We start from the raw sequence: 27421 nt of genomic DNA, 5'->3' as shown, positions 1-27421 counted from the left end.
TTGGTTTTGGTTTTGTGACGATTTGTACACCCTACAGTTGTTATGCAGGCACATTTCACTCTGTAAACCCCCTTCCTACTATTCAAGGTGCTAAATGAGAAGATGGCGCCCTGTAGTAAAGAGAGTGATGCGCCGACCGAGAGAAGCACTTACCCTTCCGTCATCGTCAGTGTTTCAAATGGAGGAACGTCTGGTGTTTGAGCGAGAAATTTCGGGAGGCATAAGTGATTATTTTGCAAATGGCGGTGTGTGCATCACGGGCCTGTCGCATAGCTTTTATCCTTTTACTGCGATTGCTCTGTGGGCGGGAGGCGCACCGCATTCTCCGGACGATGTGCGCCTTCCATTGTTGCTATTGGCGTTGAAAACTGATGGTGCCTTTATGACAGCACATGAGGCAAACCTTTTTGGTGGTACATCTGTTGCTGGCTGTCGATATGCACAACTTACATTACGGTGTTTCGGCGCATCGTGCCCGGCTGTTCGCCCACATCGTGACACAAGGTGTATTCAGCTGGTGGTTTCGTTCCTGAATGCCGCATGGGCCTCAACTAATGACGATGGCGGAAAGCAGTTCGCGACAATCTCGTCCGAGTTAGAGGAGTTTCGTGGCCCTGTTCCACTCCACATAGTTCAGTTGCTGCTGTCAGCGCCTGCAATCCCGACTCTGCTTGAATGTGTTGTTCGTCGTGAGTTGGAAAGATGTAGCAGTGATGAAGGAATAAGCAAGGGGTTGTTTTGTGCATGTGTAGAGGGACTGTTGTCGAGCGACAACTTCTTTACATCTCACCATTTCGATGAAATGGACGCCATCCTTCGCTGCGTCATCGGTAAAATAGGTGACTCATTTGACTACTTGTCAGTTCGTTGGACGCCTATACTGAACAAGCTGAGCCGGATTTACATGCGACAGTGGCGGGGGGAGGCTCTAATGTCTCTGCACGATGAGCTTCTTGCAAAAATTCCGGCCCTTGAGACCAAACTTCCACTGTCGTACCTTCTTCACTGCGTTGGGAGCTTAGTGGATGCAGGAGCGACAGGGGAGGCCGACGACGGTGGTGATGACGCCAGAATCTGGCGTAAAATAGTTGCGGTAACAACTCTCGCGGTTCGTCTTTACGGAAGTTGCCAATCCAATTTGCAGTCGGTTTGGGTTATCTTTTTCAAGGGCGCCATAACACTGAAGCCTCAATCCATGGTGTACATAAGGGTGGTTGAAGCGTATCACGTGTGTGCTTCCCTGGGACACCCGGTTATCGTGGACAAGTCTGCCTTTTCTCAAGTTGTTCGTCTTTTGGTCAGCGTTGTTGGGGTTCGTTCCCTCAAGGAAACGGCCACTGCTGTATCTGAATTCTATCGATTTCTGAAGGAGCACCCAAGTATCAACTTTCTGTGGGTTATAGACAGCCTTATTCCCATCATGAGCGAGATATGGAAGGCCCACGGTGAACTTGGTTGCTCCATTGTGCAGAACATAACTGCTAACCTCCAGGCTGACTACTTTCCTTCGAGGTGTTTGAGTGGGATACGACTGGGTGATAATCCGATGGTTCGGCGCCTACTCGAAGATTTCAAAGTGATGGAAAGGTCTCAGTTTTGGTGGCGTTGCGGTTGTGGTACGCAACTCCCCTCTTGCGCACAGAGGTGCTTAACCTGCCTTCGACAAGGGAATATTTCGTGGACTTGTGGGGTTTGTGGCGCCCGGCACAGCGGCAGGGTCGTTGAGACGGTTTGCACCTGCGGTTCACCACACCCGAGGATGCGAGAGGCGGAGTTGATGGATGTCGGAGTTTGTGAGGGCTGCGGAGAGATATTACCTCCCACAGGTGAATGTGGCAAGTGTGGGGAAATAGATCGCGAGAAGCAAGCGACGAGGGAATGCCCCTCCTGTGGTTGCTTATACAGTAAGCAAGCACTGTGCTGCCCCACTTGCTATGCAGCCAACGAGACAAAGAGTTCTTTGCTTTGGCACTGTGATGCTTGTGGTGAGTTTAATCATTCGGCTTGGTCGAAATGCCAGCATTGCCCCGGAAAACGAAAGGTGGGCTGCATTGTGACCCCGTTGCAGCCGTGGGTGTGCGGGTGTGGCGGGCGGAACCATCCCTGTCGGACGAGTTGCGAGAGTTGCTCTCTGTTGCACCGCGGCGCTTACACTTGTGCATGCTGCAGCATCGTGTCAACATGCCAAAAAGCGATTGAGGTTCCGCTGCACAACTCAAAACTACGTTTGATTGTGTGTGAGCGTTGTGGCAATGTTCATCCCCGAGATTGTAATGTACTTTGCTCCCCATTTCTCCCTCGCCATTGCCACAGGTGTGGTGTGGGGTACACGCGTGAAAGCATGCTCTCGGAGGAGTGCTGCAACGTTTGCCACACACGCCTTTGTTACGATGAACTCAGACCGTTTTGCTGCAGTCACTGTGGGCAGAAACCTGCACAGATTGGTTTTCAGTGCACGTCGTGCCGCGCGCCACGGGAGGATGTTGCGGCAGCCGACGTGTATGTATGGAGATGCCTTCGCGAAACAACTCCCGCCACTGCTGTGACGGGGACGCACGTTTGTGGGCAGTGGAATTATAGTTGGTCGGACCACTGCATTTCGTGTAGGGAAGCGCGGGCGCGAAGTCAGTATGAGTGCAGGGCGCGCTTCCTTCCGTGGGTTTGTGCCTCTTGCGGGAGCGATAATCTTCCCACCGACGTGCTGCTGTGTCCTAACTGTGAAAATGGTTTGCAAATGGCACCGGAATGTTCTGTTTGCGGTTTACCGCATCTATCACTGGACTGCACTGTTAAGGAGGACATCTAATTTCTTCTTCAGGAGGCGGACAGTGATCACCGCGGAATGGTATGTAACAGTCGGTTAAGGTGCCAGTGTACATTATGTGTGCGAACGCTACGGTGTGTAACGTTCGTTCGACTTCATCCTTACGGTACTTGCGTTCATTTTTTTTGCCCCCAACCTCTTTGCCCGCTTTAAGCAGGAGAGGGTGCCGACAGCAAAATGTGAAGCACATAATTCGCTAACCATTCGTCTACATTTCCACATTCTCTTCCCTCACTTCCTCTCTTCTTTCTTCTGCGGGTTCACTCGCCTTTGAATAGCACTCGTACGCGCATTGATCTTCTACCTGTGGGAATGCAACCATTTGGTCAAACGCAACTTGTACCCAACCGAGGATACGGTGGATACAACACCTATAGCCATGTGGGCTACCCGCCTCAACAGTATCACGCCCCAACGCACTACCCGCAGGGGGGTTACTACCATTCGTACCCCCAGGGGGCTTACAACCCGGTGCACTTCCAGGGATTTCAAAATACCGTTCTGGGGCACATGGGCCGTGGGAGGGCTCCCTACAACGGTGGGCGTGGTGGTGGAGGCTACGGACGTGGTGCCTACGTGGGAGGCACTACCGGTGACCGTGGTCGCGGTGGGTTCGGTCTTCGCGCACGAAAAAAGAAGCCGTTTGTTGGTGGGTCATTGGAAACACAGAGGCGCTGGGAGAAAGAGACAACTTGCTGCTTTTTTCTCCAAAAGAATTGTAAATTCTACGATGCATGCCGTTTCCTGCATGAAGACGATGGGAGACGACCTTGTCAATATGGTGAGCACTGCCGTGTAGGTCATGCGGATCGCGTGAAACAGGCCGACGGCACTGCAGAGGCGGATCGTCACTCTTCCCATTCAGTAGACGGTCGCGACCAGGCCGATGGAAAACATGATGTGGCTGCCGAATCCCCCTAATGAAAAGCAATAGCTAGGTAATTAAGAGTAATTTAGGAACAGAGAATGATTAATCAAAAATATTTTCTTGTTCCCACTTTCTTTAACTTGGTCTCGACCGTCCTCTTGCATGGTGGGTGTCCGGGGCTTGTTGGGGTTTATCGCTCCCACTGCTATATTATTTATCAGCACCCCTATCTCCATTCTTGGGGGATAAGGCGAAGGGGTGGGAGAAGGGACTCCCCTTCGTCGTTTTTTTTCTTTTTTTCTTTTTTGCTTTTCGTACTTTGGGGTATTGCTTTGCTGCTATCTTTCAACTCCTTGTGATGGTTCACTTTCTACCTTACCTCACCAAAGGTGCATCACCTAATGTTGAGTAGTGGAGAGCGCAGCTCCTTGGTGCACCTTATTCTTCAACGGAAGGTAGTGGTAGAATTACTTCAAGTAGTCATTGCACGGGGTGCCGCTTCGAAGAACAGCGTCCTGCATGGTGCGGTAGGTTCTTCTGAAGCTTACAGAGAGAAAGAGGATCAATGCACCCAGTTGTGCAACTGCATCGCCTTAGATGCGTCAAAGTCACCGCACGCAAAAATTAGTATCCTTTCCGCAGAAGTTGAGCGCGTGCGCGGCCCCAATGGTATCTCACTCCTGGATTTTATGGCGTTATCTCCGCTTTTTCTGTTGGCTTTCTCTCTTAATAAATTACTGTACAGTTTCCACTCCCCGGAATGTCGAATGGCTTCCATAGAACTTGCACTGGCATACGCTTCTCAGGGTGCGTATGAGGGTGCCAGTAGATTGCTACGGAGTACACGGCGATCCCCGGTTCTTGAACCCGCGACGGCGGCCGTTGTGGAGGAGCTCGAAGCCTTTCTGCGCATGTCTAGGGGTAAGATGACTTGTACCCTCTCCGACGCAAAATTCCAGCACCTCCTACCGCTTGTGGTTGTGCTTGGGGAGGGAAAGGGCTCTAATGCGGTAATCGGTGTGAAGGATCGCCTTCAGGAATGTAGGCAGATGGGTCTCCCCGATACCGACATGCTTTATTGTTATTTGTCTGCTCTTACAGCTGGGTTCTCCATGCTTGCGAAGTATTCGCATGATACCAAACTGGAGGAAGCCAGGCGAGACATCTTAATGCGATCGCGTCACGCAAAGACACTAGAAGATTTGCAGATGCTGAAGGAGTTGGCGCAGCAGCAGATCCAAGAGAAGTGCGCGCTTAACGCCAAACGCGTGGAGGCAGTGAGGTTTATTCAATCTATTATGCGGCGTTGTGAGGGGTTTCTACGCGGTGCGAGTTGTCAAGACCTTGGTGCGGTTTTGGCGTTTGCCGTGGTTAAGTTGAGATGGGAAAAGGAGTGTGAGATTGTGACTGACCGCGGGTTTGCGGAAAGGTTGGTTGCGTTTTCACAAACCCAGGAACTAGACCCTGCTCTTCGCGTGATCTTGCTCGCCGACAGCACGGCGGTCCTAGAAGGAACTAAAGAACAACCTGCTTCTTACGTCTACGATTTATCATGGGTAGAATTACCTTCAGAAGGTGAGGGCCTCACTTCACAAGCCCTCTTTGAGGACTAACCATCGTAACGACAGGCGACATTACCCCGGTTAGCTCGCCCCAACACCTTTTCACCTTAGATGCAGTTTCTGGTCTTGTTTAATTCTTAGATGTGTAGTTTGGATTCGGCCCTCTTGGTTCGCTAGGAGCTTCAGGATGCAGTTCACCAAGACCCGCAGTGGTTAGAAATGGGGATTGTTGCATTACTTATGACAAACTGTAGCGACCGTTTGGTTCTACAACCCTGCTACATTTTTGATCATCTTCCTTTATTGTAACAAATTTAAAATATTTCCCCCTTTCTTACCTTCTTTCGATCGTTTTTACTGTTTTGTGAGGGCAGCCAATGGTCCGCCTGACCGTGCTCGTTAGGTGTGGCCTTGGCTTTTACGTTGCCGTCCACCCGTGGTTGACGGGCTCCGGCTACGTGAAGGTTGGGTGCACAGCGGACTTCACCCGCCGCCTAGAAATGGCTTCGTTCACAACGTGCTTCACACCCGAATGGTCGTACTACGCTGTTTTCCGTTGTGAAAGCATGAAAGAGGCGTTCCTCCTTGAACAAGCTGTGCTGTTTCTGTTCAAAGAAAGGCGCGTCCCACAGCGAGAGCTTATAAAAGGCAATGCGCAAGATGTTACCGAGGGTGCCCGACGTGTTTGTAGCACGCTCAACTTAAACGCACTGGTGAACATGGCACCCGTTTATACTGAAAAGAACAGCTTACCACCCGACTATGCGAGCAGTGGACGGATCTCGACTGAGAAAAACTCCCGGCGTGAGGCGGAGGCTCCGAAATTGCACACCCTGGAAAAGTACATGGGATCACTGGAAAAGCTTCGTGAGTCCATGGTTTCTCTCAATTCTCCATGTGATGCATCGACTGACGATGATATTTTCAACAGTGTTGAGACAGGAGATGGGGAAGACTATGAAATTGGCTGTGATTTTGAGGTTGTGGATGCGTTGGGAGAAGAGACGTTTAGTTTGGCGGCGCTTCGTCCGTATCAAAAGGATGCTGTAGCTCGTTGCCTTGAGCAGCTCGATAGTTGTGGCGCCACAATTTGTCAAATGGCTTGCCGTTGCGGGAAGACCCCAGTGGCATATGATCTCATTCGTCGGCATTTGGAGATGAAACCAAATTCCATCATTCTTTACCTGGTTCCAGGCCTTGCGCTTTTGCGGCAGACAGCTCGGAAGCTTTATAGCTATGGTTTGAAGGATGTTCCGTTTCTTCTTATAGGGTCAGACAGCGGAAGCATATTCCTGGGGGACGGCTGTGTTCGTAACATGACGACTGACGCTGAATTGATTAGGAGCACCATCAGCTCATGTGCCTCACATTTGATTGTTATTAGCACATATCAGTCTTCGCACATAATCTCAAAAATGCCAAATTTTGCACTCACCGTATTTGATGAATGTCACCGCGTTTGTGGGAGTGACTTACCCACTAATTTCAATAACGTCCTCCTCCAACCTCGCTGCGGACGGAGATTATTCCTCACTGCAACACCAGCATACGATACGCCACTAAAAATGGACAACACGTTTCTGTTTGGTGACATAGCATATCGGTACTATTTGCGGGAGGGCATCGACGCTGGTTACGTGAACCCTTTTGCGGTGCGAATTGTATTGGGCGAGAGCATGGATGACATGAATCCATATTTTTATGAAGCTATGAATACTGTGGACAAGATGATCGTCTACTGTAGGTGCATTGAGCACGCGACAAAGCTTGCGGCGGATCTGAAGCATCCCCTCCCTGATGATATAACGCCCTTCGATGTGTTGCTCGCCCATTCTCGGATGGGAAGCGCCGCCGTTGCTAGTGTTTTGAGAGATTTTTCAGCATCCAGACGTTGCATATTGCTAAACGTTCGTTTACTCCAGGAAGGGGTGGAAATTCCCGACCTCAACGCCGTATTTTTTGCCGCCCCGCGCTACAGCTCCCGTGACATTGTTCAGAGTATATGCCGACCGCTCAATAAAATGGAAAACAAGCCCATTTCCTACGTGTTCCTTCCCGCCACCATCAACAAGAGGTTGCCGGAAGATCACCCCGTCAATCTGGAGAAGTTTTCCACGCTTGTCCCCTTTACAGATGCTTTGATGGACGAAGATCCGCTGCTGTTTGAGTATTTGATTGACCCTCATAAAGTGTCCTACGACGTTGATGTCGTGGGTGTGAGGTCCCTCAAGCTGTCATCTGAACGGCTACGAAGGTTCGTTCTTCCCGCCATCAGGCGTGGGGTGCGCTACTCAAGCCAGAACACGGATCGATTGCACCGCGCGACGCGACTTCCGTGGAAGAATGCCTTCAACGAAATGAAACGCATTGTGCTAGAGTGCAATAGATATCCCAAAACAAACGATGCTTGGGTTATTGGAAAGAAATCGGTTTCAATGGCTCTCTTTTACCGTTACTGCCGAAAGGGATACCGTCAGTACTTGGACAAAGAACCCTCCTGTTTGAGGATGCACCAAATACGCGACCTGGAATCACTCCCTCTGTGGCGGACTTACGGACTCCACGGTCCATACCCGTGGGAGGAGTGTTTGAATACTCTTCGCGAGTATCTGGAGGCCCATGGAAGTGTGCCTCCACTCGACGTGCACAAGGGCGGCTACATTGGGCTGGACGCGACCCCGTTCGAGAGGCTCTGTGGTGTGCTGATGCACGTTAACCAGTGCGATGCATGCACCAAACTGCGACTAGACCCCGCCAAGCAGAAGCAGCTCGACAGGCTCTGCAAACCTTTCGGGCTCAAATGGAAGAAAGGACGTGACAAGGATGGAAAGATTCTCCCAGGGGAAGCTACCTTCATCACAGACTCGTATGATCGCTTTAAAGCGCTCTACGAGGACCGTCAGAAGAACAACTTCCAGGAGTATCTAGACAGTCACTTTCCTGGTTATCCCTTGAAGCATGAACGTATGGAAGACCCGCGGAACTTAAGAAAGGATCGTGTGCCCCCACGGCACGTGTCGAGGGACGAAGTTACCAACCCTCATAAGGCGGGAAAGGTCATGTGTAGGGTTTGCCGCCGAAACGTTGCAGTGCGCGTGTGGGAACAGCACTTAAAGAGCAAGGCCCATCGACAAAACATGAAATGAGCGGAAGGGGTGCTGCTTGCGTTGGTGCAGTCACTGCTCTCCGCATTTGTGTGTGTGTACAGTCGGCCTTTGGGTAACGTTTGTTTGTTTGTTTTTTTAGTTCGGGGTTGGGTTGGTGGCATGGTTAAAGAAAAAATTGAGCGGGGAGTGTGTCACTTTCACTTCACAGAGAGTGTGAGAGACTGTCCTTCTCCTTTCCCTCTTTCATTCTCGGTGTTCTTTGGAGACCGCCGTGCAGTAGGAAGAAATAGTAGCGGACATCGTCACCGATGGCTAACTTTGTGCGCAAAGGCGCAATGGGAAGAATTAACGCCGAGCGCCTTTACGCATTCAACAAAACATTGAAGAAAGATACACTACGCGAGCGCGGCTATTGGGAGGTGAGTAAGGATAGCCACCCTATCAATCGCTGGTCCTACCGCCGATGGAAACAGCGCAAGGAGGAGCTGTCCGTTTTCGAAGATAAACTTGAGAAAGTGCCCGTGGACCAAAAGTTCAAAATTAAGAAATTGCTGACGGTGGCAAACATCTCAGTCTTGGGCCCCATTATGATTCTGCTTTACTTTGCCTTTTGCTACCTGCGCTACAGGTTATGGGGCATCACCCCCATAGATGGCGCAGGTGCTGTCGTGAGAGGCGTGCAGAACCTCCCTCGTCCGCCGGGTTACTAGCCAATCAAAAATTTGTTGGAATGCGTCGGTTGGAAAGCCGCTTCGCTTGGGTGTTTTTGTTTTTCCCGCCCTGGACGAAAGGACAACCGCTAAGTAAAGATTGTGACGCCATATACGTGCAAGGAATCCGAGCCCCTCGCATTCGGGTAATGGTGGCCACGGTGAGCAGTCGCGGGTTGTGGTGACAACCAAGTCGCTGCGCTCTATCGCACTGCGTAGGTGTATGGGCAGTTGTGTTCCGCTCGTCACTACTGATGCACGAATGTACAACCATTTATCCAAAGTTGCCCAGTTTATGAGTAAACCTCTACTTGCATCGCGACTGTTTTTCTTCACCGGGTGGGCGCCACCGTGCAGTAAAGTCGGCAACCAGGTGAAGTATTGCTGGCGGTTCTAATTGTTGGGTTGGTGGCGCTGTTAGCAAGGTTCCCCAGTGCGATACCGAAGGGCACGTTGACGCCGAATGGTACGGGGAGGGAACGGATGGCAGTCATTTGCTGCGTCTCCTGCAAGAACGGTGAATGGTCAGGAACATTGTAAATCTTTTTGCGGTTGCCGAGGGGTTGTGTAATGCGGACGCCTTCAATTGTTTAGCTGCTAACCGTTGAGGGAGTTCTAGCAGGTTTACCCAACCAGCACACATCTGTTGTGTGTGACAGAACGCGTTGTTGTTGGTACGCCTGATTTGGTAGAAGGTGATATCGTTCGTTGCTCATGGTGCTTGTGATTGGCATTATTGTTGATTAATTCGACAGTGAATCATTGGGTTCCGTTGGGGTTGTGTGTGGCATTACTTGTTTCAGTGGAAGCGTAACCGCCCGCCTCGCATCCTTCCTCTTCTTCAACTATTATCCGTCTCCTCATCCCCTCTTGCACCGCCCCACCACACAAGGAAAGAAAGGACCCCAGCATGGTTGGACAAATTTTGAGTAGGAGGGGACTGATCCTCGTCTGCCTTACTTTCGTGGCAATCCTATTGATTTTTTCAACGAGGAGCAAACGTATTGTACGGGAGGCCTCCCAAGCGAGCTTCTCGGCCCCCCCGCCACTCCCGGAGTTCGACTATACCGAAAAGGATCGGGAGTCTCTGCAGTACGTGCCCCCGGATGTTGTGCGTGCGTGGAGGGAACGAAATTTCCTCGTCATGCTCGGTGTATTGTCGCCCGATAATGCCGTGAGAAGACGCAGGCGCCATCTTCAGCGTTTGACCTGCTGGCAATACCAAGGCGTCGCGAGGAGGAGTAATAACTTTACTGGAGATTTGCTCGTTACTTTTGTTCTCGCGCGCCATCCAGATCATAACTACACGCATTCGCCCCAGTTAGTGGAGGAGGGGTTGCGTTGGCAAGATATCATCGCTCTCCCAATCAAGGAGGGCCGTGTAAGTACGAACAAGGTAATTGGCCAGGACGGCAGGTACTGGGGCCCCGATGCTGAGATCGGTATGAGTCGTAAAATGTACAAGTGGTTTAGTCTGATGCTGCGGCTCCTCCCTAATGTTAATTATGTTGCCAAGTCGGATGACGACATGTTTGTGCACACCCCGCAGTACCTTGCTGACCTTCGTGCTCTACCACGTCGCCGTTTATATTGGGGGAACATTGTTAACGCACGCTTCATGCCTTTGTTGTTCGCAACTGGGGGTCTTTACACCGCTTCGAGAGAGGTGGTAGAACAATTCCTGACATACGAACCCCTAAAAAAACTTGTCGACGTGCCGTACAGCAAAGAGCGGGAGGATGAATTTACCTCCCTGTACATGCAACACGAAGACTTACTTATGGGGCGTGTACTCTACGAAATGGGTTACCAGCCCTTGTTCGTCGGCGAGCCAATGTGCCGTTTTCATAACCTTCACGGAAAGGGTTGGGTGGGGCCTCTTAGTCACAGTTCATTGATGATTCACAATGTTAAGGAGGAGGAGTATGCGCAGTTGCGTGAGTACTTCGGTGAGAAAAAGCAGTACAGACCTTCGCGCTTCAAGGTTCGTAGAGGACGGTTATACGCAACATGCGGCAAGCGGTGAGTCAGCTGAGGAAGGACGTCGCGACTGTTCTGTAGTTTCGATGCCGTTTTCGCACGAACTAGCCGTGGGTTTTTGTGAAGCAACATGTAATCGACTGGACTGGATTGACGGAAAGTCGTGGAGCAGTGCAAAAAGCAATCAGCATCCTATCCCCGCTTCACCGGTTGCCGCACGGTTTGCCTCCGGTTGTATTTTTGTTTACCGCTACGGATGCAAACGGGAACGAAGTTGGGGAAGCGAGCCATGACACAGAACCGCCGGTTGTCGGCACCTTGTCGTCGCAGTCTAAACCCCCTGAGCGTGTTGACACGCGCCACCCGCCCTTAGCGATACCGCTGGTGGACCTCCCCCCCTCAAGCATCCCCTAAAAGGAAAGAAAGGACAAATGTCCAATTACCGATAAGGTAGGAGCACGAACTGCAGAACCTCGTTAAACGGATGAGATCCAACCCTCTTCCCTTTTCGTTGCTGGCTTTCCCGCATCCGCGTTGGCGGCACCGTGCATGCCTGTGGAGCGATATCCCTCTTCACTTCCTCTTTTCAAATCTTGTATAACCGTACTTGTAGAAGGCAGGGGTCACTGGGCGGGTCCGGTTGGACAGGTGTACTGTTGTTTTTTGGGGGGTGGGATTAGTAGGTGAGGGCTTAAAAGAGCCCAGAGAAGCAAAAAAGTGTAGCCAAGGGCGGCTGACTTACCTTCACTCATCCTGGCCGTCACTGCGGTATGGGGCCGGCTGCTGAATTTGGTAGCGAAAAATGCATGCCTGCCAGCTTGAATCGCGCTTCTCTCCCTCTCCACATGGTTAGCATTTGGGAGCTGGGGGCAAATGGGCTGGATGCCGGCGCCCAGGAGCGGCATTAATACGGATGGATTGGGACTCTAAGGCACAAAATTGCTGCGTTGTTGCGAGCTTGGCTCCTCCTGGCGGAGCTCCATGAAACGGCTGCGGACGACAGAGAGGAAACAAGACATGGCTTGAGTGGTGGGGACGCCAAACTCGAGGTTTAGTAATTTTCATTTTCGCCATAGAAAGGCGCGAACAAGTAGCCTCCGCTTCCGCGGAGACTTCAAGGCAGCATAGCGGAATGAAGTGGTTGAACCGGCCACACTTTCCACCCAAAGGGATTTGTGGTTTTCTTTTTCTTTCTTTGGAGGGGGAGACTACTTCACTATTTTGCCTTTAACGGGCGCAAATGTTAGAAAAAAGCAAACGGAATCAACGCCCGAGTGGGCACAAGCATACGAGTGACAGAGTGGGCACTGTCCCTCACACCGTCGGTGCTTATTGCGCTTCCTGGACCACAAGCGCCCTCCCATCACTGATGGATGGTTCAGCCCTACGCTCGTGGGCGTTGCTCGGACCACATTCCAAACTTTAAGATCGCTGGGGGCGTTGTGGCTTTTACGTGTCCGTCATCAGACTGCCCGCCTGGCGAGAATGTGCAAAAATGGCCTCGTGTCTGGAAGCGTCGTTTCCTCCTCATGAATCACGTCGTAACCGGCATCCTCCAGCAGTGATCGCAGTTCGCCCCTTCTCCAGAAACCAGCGGGTGACGAAGGGTGGCCGACTTTGGTGTGTTGGCAGCCCTCAAGGAAGTGACTGTACACGAGATGGCCGCCGCGGCGTGGAAGTTCAAGCAAGTGGCTGAGGGACGGCCTGTGCAAGAAGCGGCAGACATGCACCAGGTCCACCGACCCACTTCTTACTGGGTAAGCCTCCTTGATGTCACTGTGCAAATAGGCCACATGCCCCGAGACGCCGTGTTTGCGAGCAAGCGTCTCCCCTTGCCCAATAAGCCGCCTCCGGTTCTCGATTCCAACAACATGCCACCCACGGGAGGCCAGGAAGACCATATCCCTTCCGCTGCCGGAGCCAATGTCAAGTGCAAACGAGATACCGCCACTCGACTCTTCCACAAACCGCAACACGCTCACAAGAAAAGGGTTTGGAACCCAACAAAAACCTTCCGGTGGCCGGCGAACCATCTCTTCGTGCTGCCCCAACATCCTTACCTCCAACGCCGCGTACTGAAGGCGGGAAAGGTATGTCGTAACACTTCCTTGGTCTATTCGCTCGTCTACGATGGCGGTGAGCAAAGTTTCACGCGGTGGTAGCCCACAAGACTCGTTCTGTATATCCTCCCACGGGAAGCTGAACGCCCCTTCCAAGTGCCCCTCGTCGTAACACTCCTTTGGCCTCAAATCCACTACCACTCGCCTCATTTTCCTCAACAAGTGCGCTTGCACTTTGCCTCCCGCTCCGTTGTGCGGTGAATCCCCTCTACTTCCTAAAAGAAAGGCTGCGCTTTTCACGGGTTAACAGAGAAGGGTGAAATGAGCAATTGGTTTCCTCTTTCACTCACGCCTTTTTACCAAACTGCACAAAATATGCTGACAAACGTTTTTGCAAACGCCGTGCTTCGGCTCCGAGGGACTGCGTTCCCCCCCCCCCCCCCCGCACCTTCCACTCCTTCCACCCGTCCAGCAAATTAGAGGAACAATGAAACTTGAAAAGCTTACATTCGGCGAGACCCTTCCGTAACACAAGCGCCTTGACAGGCCGATGAGCCCATAACCATTCAAAGGTCGGGTGCTTCGGGGCGAACACGAAGTGGCAATCACGTCGAGATGACCATGCTTTTTAGTGCAAACCTCTCTCCATGTGCGGCATCGTTGGTTGTTGGGCGCCGATGTTTCCGCTGCATGGCCCTCGATTCCTGTGCCGCTTTCCTATATTTTCATTATCTAGCCAATAAGTGGGACAATTAGTGTTTTATTCGTGGTTGGAGACTTTGGGCGGGGCAGCGGGTAAGTGCAAAGGGTTACGGGGTCACGCGAACAAACACACGGATGAAAAATACCTGACGGTCTAGAAAATGTTATCTGACCGAAATGCAAATGTTTCCCCTACTCCATTTCCCTCCCCTGCGACCGCCATTGCCTGGCAGTGGTAATTCCACGCGGGGAAAATGTTACGCTCTCAAACATCGCAAAAATAATTGGTGTTTGTGCCAAAACGCTAAATACAAAATATAAATGTAAAAAGAAAATAGATAAGTCATAACGCATCGGAAAATTTTCAAAATAAAAAAAAATGCGTAAAACAAATAAGGAAAAGAAAGACATGTTTTTTTGTCTGCTAGATCTCCTGAAGGCTTACATGGCTGATTCTGCTCAGAACGTTAAAAACTCCGCTGCTCAGCACTCGGTACCGATAATACCACTAGTGCAATATGTAATGGCGCCAGTGGGGGTTTCCTTGAAAGGTAAATTATAAACAAACGCTCCGGTGAAGGAGAGAGGTAGCGTTGAAGACAATTTGCTACTAATCCTTTCGCAACTTTGGCGTTGCGTGAAAGTGTTCAGCAATCACGCGCGCAACACAAGTGGTGACACCCTTTGCAAATGGCACGTTTAGACACTCATTCGGTCCATGGATGTTGCTCCTCGGTCCCACGACCCCTGTGATGAGGAATTGCGCCTCGGGGAACATTTGCTGCAGCATCGCGACAAAGGGGATGGTTCCACCAACACCCTGCGAAGCATAAGCCTTACCGAAGGCAGTTTCACAACCGCTGTGGAGCGCTTGGGCAAGCCACGGTTTTAAGGCCGGGGTGGCGCTGCCGGTGCCATCGTGATGTGAGGTGTAATTGACCTTTGCATTGTAAGGGGGATCAGCCTCAAGTATACTCTTCATGGCCGCACTGACCTTCTCAGCATCCGCAACTGGCGGGATTCGGAGAGAGAGGCGCAAAGTGGTTTTGGCACGGTTGACGTTACCGGCTGTTGCGGTGTCCGGAAGGTTGTCGCCTACCACAGTGAGGGCTGCCTTCCATGAACTCCTCAGGGCAAGCTCCGCGTTGTCATCCGCTTCCGCTGCAACGCCGGGAAGGAGAGCGAACATCTTTTTCAGTGGTATGGACCTCATCACTTCCGCAGCCTTGATGACATGTTCGGGGATGTCACAGATCGCCTCAGGTATCTTCACATTGCCCGTATTTGTATCCTCAATGCGCTCCAGAAGCATGCGTGCGATACGAAACGAATCGGGGACCACGCCACCAGACATACCGCTGTGCATACCTTCCCTCATGGTCTCAACCGTCAGCACGCCCCCGCAGAGACCTCGCAGCGCTGTCGTCAGCCACAGTTGCTCGTGGTTGGCACCACCACTGTCAAGGCAGATGAGGAGGTCGACATTTCCAATGTGATCTTTGCACCTGCGCAGGTAATGGGGCAAGTCCATGCTCCCCGACTCTTCACTCGCCTCAATGATGACGACAACTTTGCCATGCGGAAGCCCATGTTTCTGAACGGCCGCCACGGCGCTGATTGCCAAATAGGCTGCATAACCGTCGTCAGCGGATCCACGACCGTACAAGTTGCCGTCACGATACACGGGTTTGTAGGGGTGAAGGCCTTCACCCCAGGGAAGGAGTGGAGGTTGCTTGTCCACGTGCCCGTACATTAGCAGCGTGTTTGCGCATGGCTCTGTCCCCTCGATCTCAACGACAAGGAAGGGTGTTAGGCCTTCATCCTCGAATACTTCGTACTTCATTCCCTTGATCGGTTGCTTCTCTATCCATTTAACCACGACGTCCATCGCCTTCTTCATGTGGCCATTCGTCGCCCACTCTTTATCATAGTGTGGGCTTTGGTTTGGAACCTCAAGAAACTCTGAAAGACCGGGAACGACAGAAGTGTCCCAGTGGTCCGACACTGTTTGGTGAACGGTATTCCAATCCACCGACATTTTATTGTTATTCTTTTTAATTTTTTGCAGTCTCGCGCGACACCTGTGAGCAGCACCCTATAAGTTTAATCGCTTCGTTCAACTAACAACGAATACAGAGTGTAAGAGAGAAGGCAATTTGACACTGCATTAAACGGCACTCAATAAAGAAATAAAAACAAAACCACACCTCCACAGAACCGTCCAAGTTTGTTTCTTCCGAACGAAATTAAATTCAACACACCTCATCGTAGCCATCGGCCTTTATTTACCGGCATTTGTTGCACCCGCATCCGATACTCTGCGCTTCAAACCCATCAAATCGCCGCCCACAAATCCCTGATCAGGGTCGCTTGCCATTCCCTTACCTTCCACTGACGCTGTATTCACCCTTACCGGAGGTGATCCTTCCACCTTCCTGTTATCGCCTGCCGAAGATACGCGATCCGTCACTTCGGTAAGGTCCTCAATGTCCACGAACTCTCGGAAGAGGGACATGCTATACACTTGTGTTGGCAAGGTGAAGTGCATGGCAAGACATCTGGTTCCGCGCCACGTCGCGTCCGACGCGGCAAGAGAGACGATTCCAGCGGGCAAGCGATCCGTCAACCGGTAGCCATACTTTCCCACTGGCCAAATTCCACGCATCCGGCCTCTCGACAGGGCTGTGTAGCTGCTGCTTTGGCGCATTTCTACATCTGTGAGCAGCCTAAAAACACCTCCGTTGTCACCAGCAATGTCTCCAGTTAGCTCAGGCAGAGCCTTTACCCACGGAGAAGCTGCACGCGGATACCCACTACCCGTTGCAAAGAGTGGGCGGTGACCAACCGGTTTCTGCGAGTGCTCAACCGGATGTAAGGTGGGACGGAAGCCCAGTTGCATTAACAGACCTCTCACCTCCCCATTAGTTTCCGCGCCCAACGGTACAACAATATTATGTATCGTGTACGGGGCAGCGTCCTCTTGAGTGGAGATGAATTTCACAACCTCAGTATTTGCGCAATCCCTACCCCTTCGCTCCACGGACGGGGGGCTATTCCACTTTCCGCAACCGCACTCTGGAAAGAGTTCCACCTTCTCTACAGTTTCATCAACTTGGGCAGAGCAACGACCTCCATCCACCACAAAATCCCCAACGTCAGGGGACCTTTCCATGGTGCACGCCCCCAACTCAAGAATACGGCAGCTTGCAAGCACATTCCATACCAGGGCAGCTTTACTTGAAGCAATCTGCGCCCTCAGCCTGTGGGGAACGTTAAACTGGTACCACTCTTTCAGTACGCCAAGGCGATCCTCGCCTTGACGGAGAATTTCCACCAATTTGCCTATCCAACCACTCCCCGATGTAATGCTGTCGGCATAACTCAAGCAGGCTCCTATAACGAGTGCCTCCGCATGCATACCCCGTTCCCACGCGGCAGCTGCGTGGTAAGTGCGAAACAAACAAAATGGCCCGAAGTGGCGTGGCCCAAAGAAGTTCGGAAACGCCGCGAATCTGGCCAGCACCTTTCTCTCCAAGTGAGTTGGCTCATTCGCGCTGATTCCCCTAATAAGCATGCTGTATTGGGCTTGGGACATGCCGCTAGGGGCAGGTTCGCACGGGCGGTCTCTCCAACCGATTAGCTGAACACTAAGTCGTAAGGGTCGCAAGTTCACTCTGAGAAGTTTCTTCACCGCGGCTGATCGCCGTGCTCCGTGGGTTTCATCATTAAGCAGGGCAATGCGCACGCTGCAGAGTTGCGCAGTGACAGCAGACTCTTCGAGTGCCACATTCACCGCGAAGTCTTCGAGACGGCACATCCCTTCGGATACTTCGCTCAAGAGCCTGAATGCGTCTCCAAGCGAAATATTTTCTTTGTAAAGTACAAAGTAAAGGTATGGTAACTGTTTGCCGTCCAAAGAAGACTTCCTGCTGCACGTGCCCGCAGCACTTGGAAGCGTCGGATTTGTAAAAGTGACTATATTCCCATCAGGAAGCACTTCTGACACCTGAATGTCACTAGTGGACAGCCGAAACCCGCGTAGTTTCATCTGCCGCTTGGCCCGGGCCTGCTGATGAAACCGCGCCGCTATTCCCGCTTGCAGCTCCATCTCCTGCTTTGTGACCTGCGAGGAAACCGATACACAACTTGAGAGCATTTTGTCAAGCCCCCCACCTTCGCGAAGCGCTTGCGTCAATTTCCTGGCTCGCCGCAACGCCCCTTCCACGTCTATGGCACAAGCGACGCGCCGCACCAACGCGGAATCAATCTTCGGTCGATACTGCATTAGCATATCCTCTGCACCATTCCGAGCCAACCCCGCTGATTTGGCGGTTTTTCCAATAATCTGCTTGGAGGAGACAGCGCATGAAACAACAGGCGAAGATAACTGCGGTGCGTGCGCCTGGTCGAGGAACGTGCGCAGCAGACACGGTAGATCCCTCTTGTGAGAGTCCATGTGCGAAGCATGTGTGGGCGTTACGGGTGCAACTTGGCCGTAGAGCCTCTCAACAGCAGCCGTTACAAAATGTGAGGAGGTTTGTTCTATGCAACTTCCCCTTGCTACTGCCCCTGCGGAGGGCGTGCGCGGTGGTCGACGAAGCTTCAGCCGCCGGCTCACTGCAATCATCGCTCTTCGCACATTTGGGGTTGGTGACCCCATTCTTTCTTTGCCTATTCAAGAACGCACGCGCATACAGCGAGAAAAAGAAAGGTGGGGGGGGGGAAACAAAACTGACGAGCACGGTGAGACGATGCGCGGAAAAAAAAAAGTTTTACAGCGGTCGTGTAGCGGCGGCACTGGGTGGATGTACACGGCGCAGCCAGCAAGAAAAATCATAGAACAATCCACGAAATTGCCCCTGCTTAACTCATCATCATAGGGTCTCTTGGGCCAACTCGCGACCCGCAGGAAAACCAACAAAAACTCTACCACGAGTAAGATGATCCCTATGTTGCAGACTACAAAAAGAGACGAAAACAAAATACGCAGACGTTCGCTCACCTGAAATACTCTCCAATCCTTTCATTTGTGAAGACACGTGTAATATACGTGTGAAAGGCGGTCACTGAATAAATACCCTTCCCTCAATCCCGTCTCCCCCTTTTCCTCCTAGTGTTTCCACTTTTTTTTTGTAAAAAAAAAGTTATTTCGATAATCAGGACTGCTTCTTCCCACGTGTGTTGGAATTTGCTACGAGCCTTTTATGGTCACCGTTCAGCCACGCAAAGCGAACGACGAGCTCAGAAAACAACTGAAAGTCGATGACTTTGTTCACGATACGGAATGCGGCACACGTAACTCCCTGGTCCCAAACTGTCAGGCGCCCCGCGGCGGCGAATATTTGTTCAGCGATGTTCATTGGCGAACCAGCTGCGCTTTGTGCCGTCTTGAGTGAGTTGAGCAGTGGGCCCTGGTTCTTGTAGAAATTTGTGTTGACAGGTGAAGGGTGAATGACCACAACATCAACACCCGCGTCACGCACCTCCGCCGCAACAGTAGTTGCAAAGTTTGTTAGAAAAGCCTTAGTTGGGCTGTATAACGTAGCGGTTGGTCCGGGAAGGTAACACGAGGCGGAGGATGTGAAGCTCACAAGACCTCGCTGTTGCCGCTGCAGCATTTGACGCAAGAAATGGTGCGTGATTGGCACAGCACATCCAGCATTGCATTCCATATTGGCGCGCAGCCGCTCAATGGTGGTGTCGGCGAAGAGTCCTGTGTTGATGTAACCGGCGTTGTTGAACAACAAACTGATATGAAGGTCCTTTGTTGCCTCGACGATAGGCTGCATGTACCGCATCCCTTCCTCACCCAGATTAACTCCTACCTTCCTGAAACTTTGCTTGGGGTACCTCTGTTGCAGTTCCGCGAAGGTACTACTCAGAAGTGGATCATCCAATGCAACAAGAACAACATTGATCTTCTGCTCAGCAAGCTTCTCCGCAATGGCCTTTCCAATGCCACTACTCGCCCCTGTTACAAGAGCCCATTCGGCTGCGTACTTCTTCTTAAGGTTCTGCGGCACATGCAGCGCCAACTGCTGCAGGAGCACCACCAACAGATACGTTAGGATGCTGACAAGGCCCACCCAGCTCGTGGCGTAGTTCAACGATGTCCAAAATAAATCGTCAATGTAGAACATCGATTTGAAATGACTCGTAACTTTTTACCTTTCCCTTCTAACGAAACACGGTGTGACACAAAGGGAAGGAGTTCAATCGTGGGAACACGCCATAAGCCACAGAACAGGAAACGGGGACCGACCCAATGAATCGCACGTGCACGCACCTAGTAGCAAGCAAGAATGGTGGCGTGTTCTTGTTTCTACAACAAAAATGAAAGAACAGTGTGCGGACAAAAAACAACCACACTTTGAAAAAGTAAAAAAAAAAAGACACTAATCACCTGCAACGGCGAACGCTTTATGCGTCCTTCGCCCTCCCCCACACACACCTCGGTAATTTGCTCTCCTGGAGGTATGGGCTGCACAACAAACTCTACATTTCACTTTTTGGAAAGTAGAAGCTGCGCAGGTCCTTTGTCCGTGCTACACCAGGCACCTCTGCCGCCATATCCACTTTGATGAATAGCAAACGACCTTTTGACGATGTACCATCCCTCTTAATATAACGCTGCGCAACCAAAATAGTGGGTGAGAGGCTCGCATCGTGAATGCGAACAACTGTACTGTATGCCATACCGACATCCAATCTCTCTCTGCAATGAACGTCAGACAACCCATCCTCAGGTATGGTGATCCGAAACTTCGCACCCACACTGCTAATGTAGTCGTTAAATCGCTGCACGACTGGGACCGACCACTTTGCATCGGCTGTCGTGTCAGCTGTTTCATGGTGCTCACTGGACCTTTTTAGTGGGGGACCATGGAAAATATGGAGTGTCCCTGAATCTGAGATGCACGTTAGGACTGTACGGTCGATCCATTGGTGTAATGCCAATGAGAGAACTGTGTTAGGCGCCGCTCCACGCGAGTACTGGCCGATTACCACCCCTTTCCTTACATCAAGCAGTTTGAGCATCGTCCCCCGTGCGCTAACGGTGACTGCACAACGACCGTCCACCGTAATGGCAATACACTGCACCTCTGCTGTGTGCAGTTCGACAACGTTTTCTTCAAGGGGTCCAGCCGCGCATCCACCCTCCTCCTCAAGAGAAGACTGTGACGACTCAACTTCCATACTTCGCTCACTGACGTAGCGGATACACCGCACACTGCCAGGGGTTGGGCCGGCGACAACTCCACGCAGAAGTAAGTAATTAACTCCACCGGCTACCTCTTTGTCCAACATTGTGCCTAATGCCATTTTGCTCGTGGCACCGGCGAACGTCCGAATTTTTTGCGACGTTTTGTATTCCTGTATCTTTTCGAGCTTCTGGTTAAAGACATGTACCAAACCGCTTTCTGTTCCAACCATCACTAAAAGCGGGTGGAAACACAACCCGTTCACTGCCTCTGCCATCGTCACTTTCGCCAGCACAGCACAATCACGCGAGTTGTGCTCCTCCTCCTTCACGGAAAGGTCGTATATTGCCACGGTGGCCTTGTGATCGTACGCCCACCCAGAGATTAAAACTAGGTTACATTGTCCATGCAAAGCAATTAACCCTGCGCCACCATCAACGGGCTGGAAAAGGATTTCAAACAATTTCCCGTCGACAAGGTGCAGTAGCTCCGTGCTGTAAATGATGAAACCACATCGTAGACCTACTGCCAAGTTGCTTCCATCATGGTTCCATGTAACACACGTCACAGATCGCTCCGGGCAAACCGAGTCCATGCCAGCTGGCTAACTGCCTCACTCACGTTCCGAAACTCAATGCCTTCCGCTACCTTCACAACGGTTTCCAGCATGCCACACTGGCAAGAGGACCCGTGAGTGGGTGCAACAAAGGGAAGAACTTGTGGCAACGGGGAAATTATAGTTGAGACGGGTGACACAGCATAAGAGACAATTATCCTTCCATTTCTCACCAACACAGTGACTCGCAAGAGGAGAAATAGAAGTTTCAAAGTCGCAATTCGCACAATCCCCCTCCCCAAATTGCTTTCCCATGAATTGAACAATGAAGGTGATGAACCGTGGAAGACAATAAGCATAGAGACCATGAACAAAGTCAAGGGATCATAATCTGCCGTAGGTTCTCCTCACGCGTTGCCATACGTCTGACTAGTTCGCTACATCCAGTGACCGCTTGTCTGTGCACAGTGCTCCTCTTCAAATGGCCCTGTCGTCTCACTTCCGATTCACAGGCCGATTGCGCCCTGACACAGCTGTTCGTGATAGGCACCTGCTGCAGTTCTGTTTGCCGAGATTGAGGCGCGAGCACCGCGAGAGGCACATTTTTCTTTGTAAGGGTCAAGTAATGCGCCAGGTATGCAGAGCGAGTGGCCTCGCACTCGCATACAGTCTCCAGTGTGATGCGTTTTTTCGCTGCATCTGGAAGACTTAGGCGTACCTGCGATATATGCATTATCGCGTCGAACTCAGACACAGGACTCCATATTGCAAATTCCACATTTGTCCAACGGTTGTTGCTGTTGCACTGCAGCTCCATAAGTTGATGCAGGGAATTTAATACGGCCACGCGCGCTCTGCGTTCCTGAAGAGATAACTGCCTCTGCTGGGTGTTCTCCCCGTCTGCTGACGCTGTATGTGCGCGTGGGTAAGCTTCGGCACGTAGTTGGAAGAGGGTTGAGAACGGCACCACTACTACCAACACTCCACTCTTGTTAGGTGACAAACTCGGTTGCCCTTTGTCATTCTGCATTAGCGGACCACCGGCGGCACTTGATTGCTGCACTGTCTCTGTCCATGCAGCGATGGAGCGACCTGCAAGAAGAGGCTCAAGCAAAAATGACGTAGTTACCAGTTCCAAACCACGGATTTTATTGTTGGAGCTGAGCCATGCACCCTCAGCGCTCTCGTGCCACCACAACACGTTTCCGACTGATGATCGCGGTTGACGAGCATCATACTTATCGTCACTCGGAACAATGACTTCAGTCCACTTCTGTGATACCACGCTGCTAAGAAGCGACACATCCAGGTTTTGGCGTGCAACCTTCAGCTCATTGGCATCCCTCCCTGCTGCAGTGTTTCGTTGATGAGCCTTCAAACACTGCACATAGAGACTAAACCACTGCCCATATGGAATTGCGGCAACGCTCCTGTGTGGAACCCCGGCGATCCTATCGATGATGTGAGAAAATATTCCCTTTCTCATAGAGACGAGACAACGTTACTTCCTCTCCGTACTGCACTGGAGCAGTTCATAACAATAAACATAAGAAAACAATACTTCGTTGACACATTTATTTGTTGTTGTTGTTTTTTTTTTTTGAGAGCGCGAGTCAAAGCTTTTTCAAAAAGCAACAGGATATGTTAATTTCATGATGATACTTTACCCAAAGGACGCGCTTCGGTTTGGTTGTTAAGTGTTAATATATCTACAGAAACGCTAACATTCGTTCGCTCATACATATAAATAATTCATCAATAAACACGTATCGCCTTAGACACAGATAATACGTAAACGCTCTCTGTAGTTAAGTAGTCCCTACTCTCACTAATCTCCCCGCGAGCTTCGTTTTATCCTAAAATGCATGATTGTTACTCACCCACTGCCAACTAACTCGTTGTGGAGCCCAGATAACCCTGCACGACGCGTCGCATGCTTTCTGTGGCCTCCTTCCTTGAGTCTGCCCTGAAAATAGATGTTCCCGCCACAATTACATTCGCCCCAGCCCTCGCAGGCGCATCGATTGTTCCTGGTCCAATTCCTCCATCCACTTGTATATTCAAACACGGAAACCTTGCACGAAGCTCTTCCACCTTCGGCATCATGTCTTGCATGAAAGACTGACCGCCAAAACCCGGCTCCACCGTCATGACCAATACCATGTCGATCAGCTGCTCTTCTACAAGGTTCAAAACAGAGCTTACGGGCGTCTTTGGTTTCAACGCTACACCACACAACATACCTGCAGCACGTATGTGACGGGCGACAGCCTTGGGGTCTGCTACCGCTTCAACGTGAAATGTCATTTGCGTGGCACCAGCTTTCGCCATTTCTTCAACCCAACGATCGGGGTCGCTGACCATGCAGTGAACATCCAAGAAGACATCTTGCAGGTGGCTGCGCAACGACTGAACAACACACATACCTATAGAAATGTTGGGGACAAAGTGTCCATCCATAACATCCACATGAAGCCAATCTGCTGCTCCACCCTCAGGTGACAAAACACTTTGGCACTCACTTAAGAGCTGGGCGAAGTCCGAAGCAAGGATGGAAGGTGCGATAATGGCGCTTAGTCTGCCGGTTTCTCTCGAGCAGTGCACGACTGCTCCATCTTGACGGTGAACCATAATTAAAGGCGTCTTTTCACAAAGAGAGTGTGTGTGTCTATGTCCCTTCGCAATATAAAGGTTTTAGGTGGCGGAGAGAGAGTTTTTTTTTTTTACGTTTTCAAACAAAACATGAACCCGCCTCCCCACTCCATGCTCGCAACAAAGAGGGTTACTGAGGACACGAGTGGCGCACCACCAATGTAATGTTCCCCCCTCTTTATTTTGCTCCATGTTCAACCCCTTTGCACGTAATGGGTGTCCGGGAATTCAGTAGTGCTGTGAAGACGAAATAAAGGCAATAAGCAGCAAGTCAAGCAACAAACCGTCTTACAAGGGTCCCATGTGAAGTCACTCCCTCTTACCTCACCGGTCACAACTCGATGTGAGCTGAAATCTAAGCGCGTCGGATTTCAACTCAGTAGCATCACCCATGCCTCATCAACCATGTGCTGCGAAGTACATAACTCCCACTCACGCCTCACCCTATCCGGTAGTTGTCCCAGTGCTGCTTCTAGAGACACAATTACAACAGGGGTAATATCACTTTTCGATGGCGGGTCGTGAGCTGACAAAAATTCCGAGAGCTTTACTGCTCGCGGTGGATTTGCCAAGTCGGCTCTTAGGGCTAAAATAAGCGCTCTCAGCCACCCATGCATCTGCGACAGCACTGCTATGAAACTACGTGTGCATATAACTTGTGACACGTCCCTCTGTTTGTCTGCTACATTCGCATCCTCGGTCTTCCCACTTTCTCCCGACTGCAGTGCCTCTTTAGCCTGCTGCAACTTCTTCCCCCACATCTGTTGAGTGCTGTTCAAAGAGCGAAGTAGAGCAGCCGTATCATCATCATGTTGAGCGATGATTAACTCCACAGCAGACTCGGGGAAAACGGCCAACATCCCCAATGGGTCCGTGCAGCAAAGCGGTACCGCGGCATCCCGGACGGACGTGGAGGAGCGGAGCCGGCGTGCGGCCTCTTCCACGGTGGAACGCTGCGAGGTAAAGTTTTCAATGGCACAGAGGTTAGTCACCACGGAGTCCAATAAATTCTGGCACTCGCGAAACCGCTGGACCACCAGTGCTGTCATCTCTCTTTTTTAGTGACGCGTGTATATGTTTGTACATATGGCCGCAATGGTGGGAGGAAAGGGAACATATCAACAAGAACGCTGAAATTTTTTGAAAAAAAAAAACGACACCAAAAAGATATACCAGCCCAGCGTCAGCTTCCCCTTTTCATACAAACGGTAACAACAGCTCTATTTGTATGCAATCCGCCAGCGCACATAGATTTCTGAAAAATGCAGTCAAAAGGAGTACATATACATTTCAAGAAATCAACCCACACACACATACACAACCATCGGAGAAAAAATTCTCTCGAAGTCTCACTGAAGAGGTGATAGACTTCATGGCGTTCACCCGGGGCAGTTAAATTCTCCATGCCTTCAACTTTCCTAAGGCGCACCTTATTTTCCCCCTGTACGCATACCACAACACAGGAAACCCCCAACAAGATAAAGACTACAAGCAGGTCGTCTCTCATAACCGTTTCTTTCCCTCACAACCATTTTTTCTCCACCATTAGAGGTAGAACATGCGCCTCACAATGTCATCAGTTCAATTTTCACGACTTTGCTCTTCTACGTGCATGCCAAGTTGCAAAGAACGGTGCCCGTCTACAGTCCACCACTCTCCAATTTTCGCTTTTTTTTTAAAAAAAGTCACGATCTTAGGGCCTCTATCCTTATTGCAATTTCCGCCTTTCTTTCCTTCACCCAGCATCTGTTGAACATGCAGGCCTTATTTCTTAATGAATGACCACAACGATATCGGGAGCCACACGCACACGTTTCCCCTACTCCAATTTCCTACACAAAATGGGCCAATTCATTCTCCGAATGGGGTTTGCGTAACACCGCATGTACGGTTGCAACGCCTAATGAAGCAAAAAACATCCAGAACATAACAGAACTGCCGTTAAACAAGAAAAAGGATATTATGCCAAAAATGCTAATGAGAATATACGCCTTGGAAAACGAAATCTCGTAGTTTCCTATCAACAAGTGGTTCACATTTGTCTCCGCCGCCTCCATCTGCTTTTTGTGAGTGTATGCCCACATTAGCAGCATGAGAAACATGCATATACTAAACATTGGATTGACTATCAAGACAATTAATGATCCGAGTAGCGCCACGACGAAATAGTTGTGATAGAAGTGCACCACGTTGCAGCGAAGTCGCGAGACCGCATCACCAAACCCTTCTGGCGAGGCAAATTGTTCCCTGTCGAAGAATTGGCTCCACGGACGCACGCGATTGAGCTGCTGCCTCACGGCTTCAGCAGGAAATCTTACGAAACCCCACGCCTTACTGACGAAGGATTGAGGGTCAATCATTGCGGCGTTACCCATGGGGTTGCTGGTGGGTGCATCGGCGAAACCGGCTGTTTGCCCTTCAGTTGCACCGTCTACAAACGACATCTCAGTGCCACCATCCTTATCTGTCATTGCTTCGGCCAATAGTTGTGTGTGTGTGTGTGTGTGTGTGTGTGTGTGTGTGTGTGTGTGTGTGTGTGTGTGTGTGTGTGCTAAGCTGCAATACGAAAATATTTTACTACCCTTTTGAACAAGCGATAGATTAAAGTGCTCTAGGAAGTTGCATACAAAAAAAAACAATCAACAAGGTGAGCCATTCGAATCAGGCCCATAGCGGCGCGGGTGGAATCAGTACACTGAAATGAGTACATGGCATCAGTTAAAAAAAATATGGAGAGTGGGACGTAAAATGATATAGGTATACAAGCACTCTTGTGGCGTGCCCAAGCCTTAAAACAGGCTGGTATGCGCACTTCTATACGTATTCTAATTGGAGAGAGATTAAGCACGGAAAAAATAAACCCGAGCCCTGCTGTTGTACTTCGCAAAGTGCGCGTGACCCCTTCATTTGGGCCAAGGTACCACCTTCACCCCCCTCCCCCATTTACATCTATTGGGATATCTGGGTATTTCCCACTACACTCTAAATGATGTCTCCCTACAGGCACAAATCCACACGCAGGTATACGCATGTTCGTGAGGATATGTAGTGCCATGTATGTAGATGCATACATACGATGGTACTCTTATACGCGCTGGTGTGCGAACCCGTCTTCTGTCTCAACAAAAAAAAAATGAGAAGACGGGAGGAGGGGAAGGAAATATGGGAAATCCTTGCAAGTGCATAACCTGCCTTTCA

General features: G+C 50.8%; 17 protein-coding genes across 17 annotated transcripts; 6 read left to right on the top strand and 11 right to left on the bottom strand.

Moving 5' to 3' along the window:
- Window positions 1-94: 94 nt before the first annotated feature.
- TbgDal_X14860 (hypothetical protein, conserved) lies at window positions 95-2806 on the top strand (the record flags this gene model as incomplete). Its single annotated transcript, XM_011780350.1, has 1 exon — window positions 95-2806. One exon carries the CDS (start codon window positions 95-97, stop codon window positions 2804-2806), a length of 2712 nt encoding a protein of 903 aa, XP_011778652.1.
- Window positions 2807-3136: 330 nt separating this feature from the next.
- Window positions 3137-3745, top strand: TbgDal_X14850 (hypothetical protein, conserved; the record flags this gene model as incomplete). The annotated part of the gene is made up of 1 exon (XM_011780349.1): window positions 3137-3745. The coding sequence occupies one exon, from the start codon at window positions 3137-3139 to the stop codon at window positions 3743-3745; it is 609 nt and encodes a 202-aa protein (XP_011778651.1).
- Window positions 3746-4093: 348 nt separating this feature from the next.
- On the top strand, window positions 4094-5305 carry TbgDal_X14840 (T. brucei spp.-specific protein; the record flags this gene model as incomplete). Its single annotated transcript, XM_011780348.1, has 1 exon — window positions 4094-5305. One exon carries the CDS (start codon window positions 4094-4096, stop codon window positions 5303-5305), a length of 1212 nt encoding a protein of 403 aa, XP_011778650.1.
- Window positions 5306-5631: 326 nt separating this feature from the next.
- On the top strand, window positions 5632-8400 carry TbgDal_X14830 (helicase-like protein, putative; the record flags this gene model as incomplete). The annotated part of the gene is made up of 1 exon (XM_011780347.1): window positions 5632-8400. The coding sequence occupies one exon, from the start codon at window positions 5632-5634 to the stop codon at window positions 8398-8400; it is 2769 nt and encodes a 922-aa protein (XP_011778649.1).
- Window positions 8401-8669: 269 nt separating this feature from the next.
- On the top strand, window positions 8670-9071 carry TbgDal_X14820 (hypothetical protein, conserved; the record flags this gene model as incomplete). The annotated part of the gene is made up of 1 exon (XM_011780346.1): window positions 8670-9071. One exon carries the CDS (start codon window positions 8670-8672, stop codon window positions 9069-9071), a length of 402 nt encoding a protein of 133 aa, XP_011778648.1.
- A 910-nt stretch (window positions 9072-9981) lies between these two features.
- TbgDal_X14810 (UDP-Gal or UDP-GlcNAc-dependent glycosyltransferase, putative) lies at window positions 9982-11097 on the top strand (the record flags this gene model as incomplete). The annotated part of the gene is made up of 1 exon (XM_011780345.1): window positions 9982-11097. One exon carries the CDS (start codon window positions 9982-9984, stop codon window positions 11095-11097), a length of 1116 nt encoding a protein of 371 aa, XP_011778647.1.
- A 577-nt stretch (window positions 11098-11674) lies between these two features.
- On the bottom strand, window positions 11675-11956 carry TbgDal_X14800 (T. brucei spp.-specific protein; the record flags this gene model as incomplete). Its single annotated transcript, XM_011780344.1, has 1 exon — window positions 11675-11956. The coding sequence occupies one exon, from the start codon at window positions 11954-11956 to the stop codon at window positions 11675-11677; it is 282 nt and encodes a 93-aa protein (XP_011778646.1).
- A 558-nt stretch (window positions 11957-12514) lies between these two features.
- On the bottom strand, window positions 12515-13321 carry TbgDal_X14790 (hypothetical protein, conserved; the record flags this gene model as incomplete). The annotated part of the gene is made up of 1 exon (XM_011780343.1): window positions 12515-13321. The coding sequence occupies one exon, from the start codon at window positions 13319-13321 to the stop codon at window positions 12515-12517; it is 807 nt and encodes a 268-aa protein (XP_011778645.1).
- A 1102-nt stretch (window positions 13322-14423) lies between these two features.
- Window positions 14424-15851, bottom strand: TbgDal_X14780 (cytosolic nonspecific dipeptidase, putative; the record flags this gene model as incomplete). The annotated part of the gene is made up of 1 exon (XM_011780342.1): window positions 14424-15851. One exon carries the CDS (start codon window positions 15849-15851, stop codon window positions 14424-14426), a length of 1428 nt encoding a protein of 475 aa, XP_011778644.1.
- Window positions 15852-16094: 243 nt separating this feature from the next.
- Window positions 16095-18473, bottom strand: TbgDal_X14770 (hypothetical protein, conserved; the record flags this gene model as incomplete). Its single annotated transcript, XM_011780341.1, has 1 exon — window positions 16095-18473. One exon carries the CDS (start codon window positions 18471-18473, stop codon window positions 16095-16097), a length of 2379 nt encoding a protein of 792 aa, XP_011778643.1.
- Window positions 18474-18969: 496 nt separating this feature from the next.
- On the bottom strand, window positions 18970-19953 carry TbgDal_X14760 (short-chain dehydrogenase, putative; the record flags this gene model as incomplete). The annotated part of the gene is made up of 1 exon (XM_011780340.1): window positions 18970-19953. One exon carries the CDS (start codon window positions 19951-19953, stop codon window positions 18970-18972), a length of 984 nt encoding a protein of 327 aa, XP_011778642.1.
- A 355-nt stretch (window positions 19954-20308) lies between these two features.
- On the bottom strand, window positions 20309-21610 carry TbgDal_X14750 (hypothetical protein, conserved; the record flags this gene model as incomplete). The annotated part of the gene is made up of 1 exon (XM_011780339.1): window positions 20309-21610. One exon carries the CDS (start codon window positions 21608-21610, stop codon window positions 20309-20311), a length of 1302 nt encoding a protein of 433 aa, XP_011778641.1.
- A 337-nt stretch (window positions 21611-21947) lies between these two features.
- Window positions 21948-23057, bottom strand: TbgDal_X14740 (hypothetical protein, conserved; the record flags this gene model as incomplete). Its single annotated transcript, XM_011780338.1, has 1 exon — window positions 21948-23057. The coding sequence occupies one exon, from the start codon at window positions 23055-23057 to the stop codon at window positions 21948-21950; it is 1110 nt and encodes a 369-aa protein (XP_011778640.1).
- A 404-nt stretch (window positions 23058-23461) lies between these two features.
- On the bottom strand, window positions 23462-24202 carry TbgDal_X14730 (ribulose-5-phosphate 3-epimerase, putative; the record flags this gene model as incomplete). The annotated part of the gene is made up of 1 exon (XM_011780337.1): window positions 23462-24202. The coding sequence occupies one exon, from the start codon at window positions 24200-24202 to the stop codon at window positions 23462-23464; it is 741 nt and encodes a 246-aa protein (XP_011778639.1).
- A 392-nt stretch (window positions 24203-24594) lies between these two features.
- TbgDal_X14720 (hypothetical protein, conserved) lies at window positions 24595-25272 on the bottom strand (the record flags this gene model as incomplete). The annotated part of the gene is made up of 1 exon (XM_011780336.1): window positions 24595-25272. One exon carries the CDS (start codon window positions 25270-25272, stop codon window positions 24595-24597), a length of 678 nt encoding a protein of 225 aa, XP_011778638.1.
- A 134-nt stretch (window positions 25273-25406) lies between these two features.
- On the bottom strand, window positions 25407-25730 carry TbgDal_X14710 (hypothetical protein, unlikely; the record flags this gene model as incomplete). Its single annotated transcript, XM_011780335.1, has 1 exon — window positions 25407-25730. One exon carries the CDS (start codon window positions 25728-25730, stop codon window positions 25407-25409), a length of 324 nt encoding a protein of 107 aa, XP_011778637.1.
- A 325-nt stretch (window positions 25731-26055) lies between these two features.
- Window positions 26056-26694, bottom strand: TbgDal_X14700 (RAB-interacting protein, putative; the record flags this gene model as incomplete). The annotated part of the gene is made up of 1 exon (XM_011780334.1): window positions 26056-26694. The coding sequence occupies one exon, from the start codon at window positions 26692-26694 to the stop codon at window positions 26056-26058; it is 639 nt and encodes a 212-aa protein (XP_011778636.1).
- Window positions 26695-27421: the final 727 nt, after the last annotated feature.

Source organism: Trypanosoma brucei, chromosome 10 (assembly GCF_000210295.1).
Source record: "Trypanosoma brucei gambiense DAL972 chromosome 10, complete sequence".
Taxonomy (NCBI): domain Eukaryota; phylum Euglenozoa; class Kinetoplastea; order Trypanosomatida; family Trypanosomatidae; genus Trypanosoma; species Trypanosoma brucei.
The sequence above is the reverse complement of the archived record's forward strand: the minus strand, read 5'-3'. Positions and strand labels throughout refer to the sequence as shown.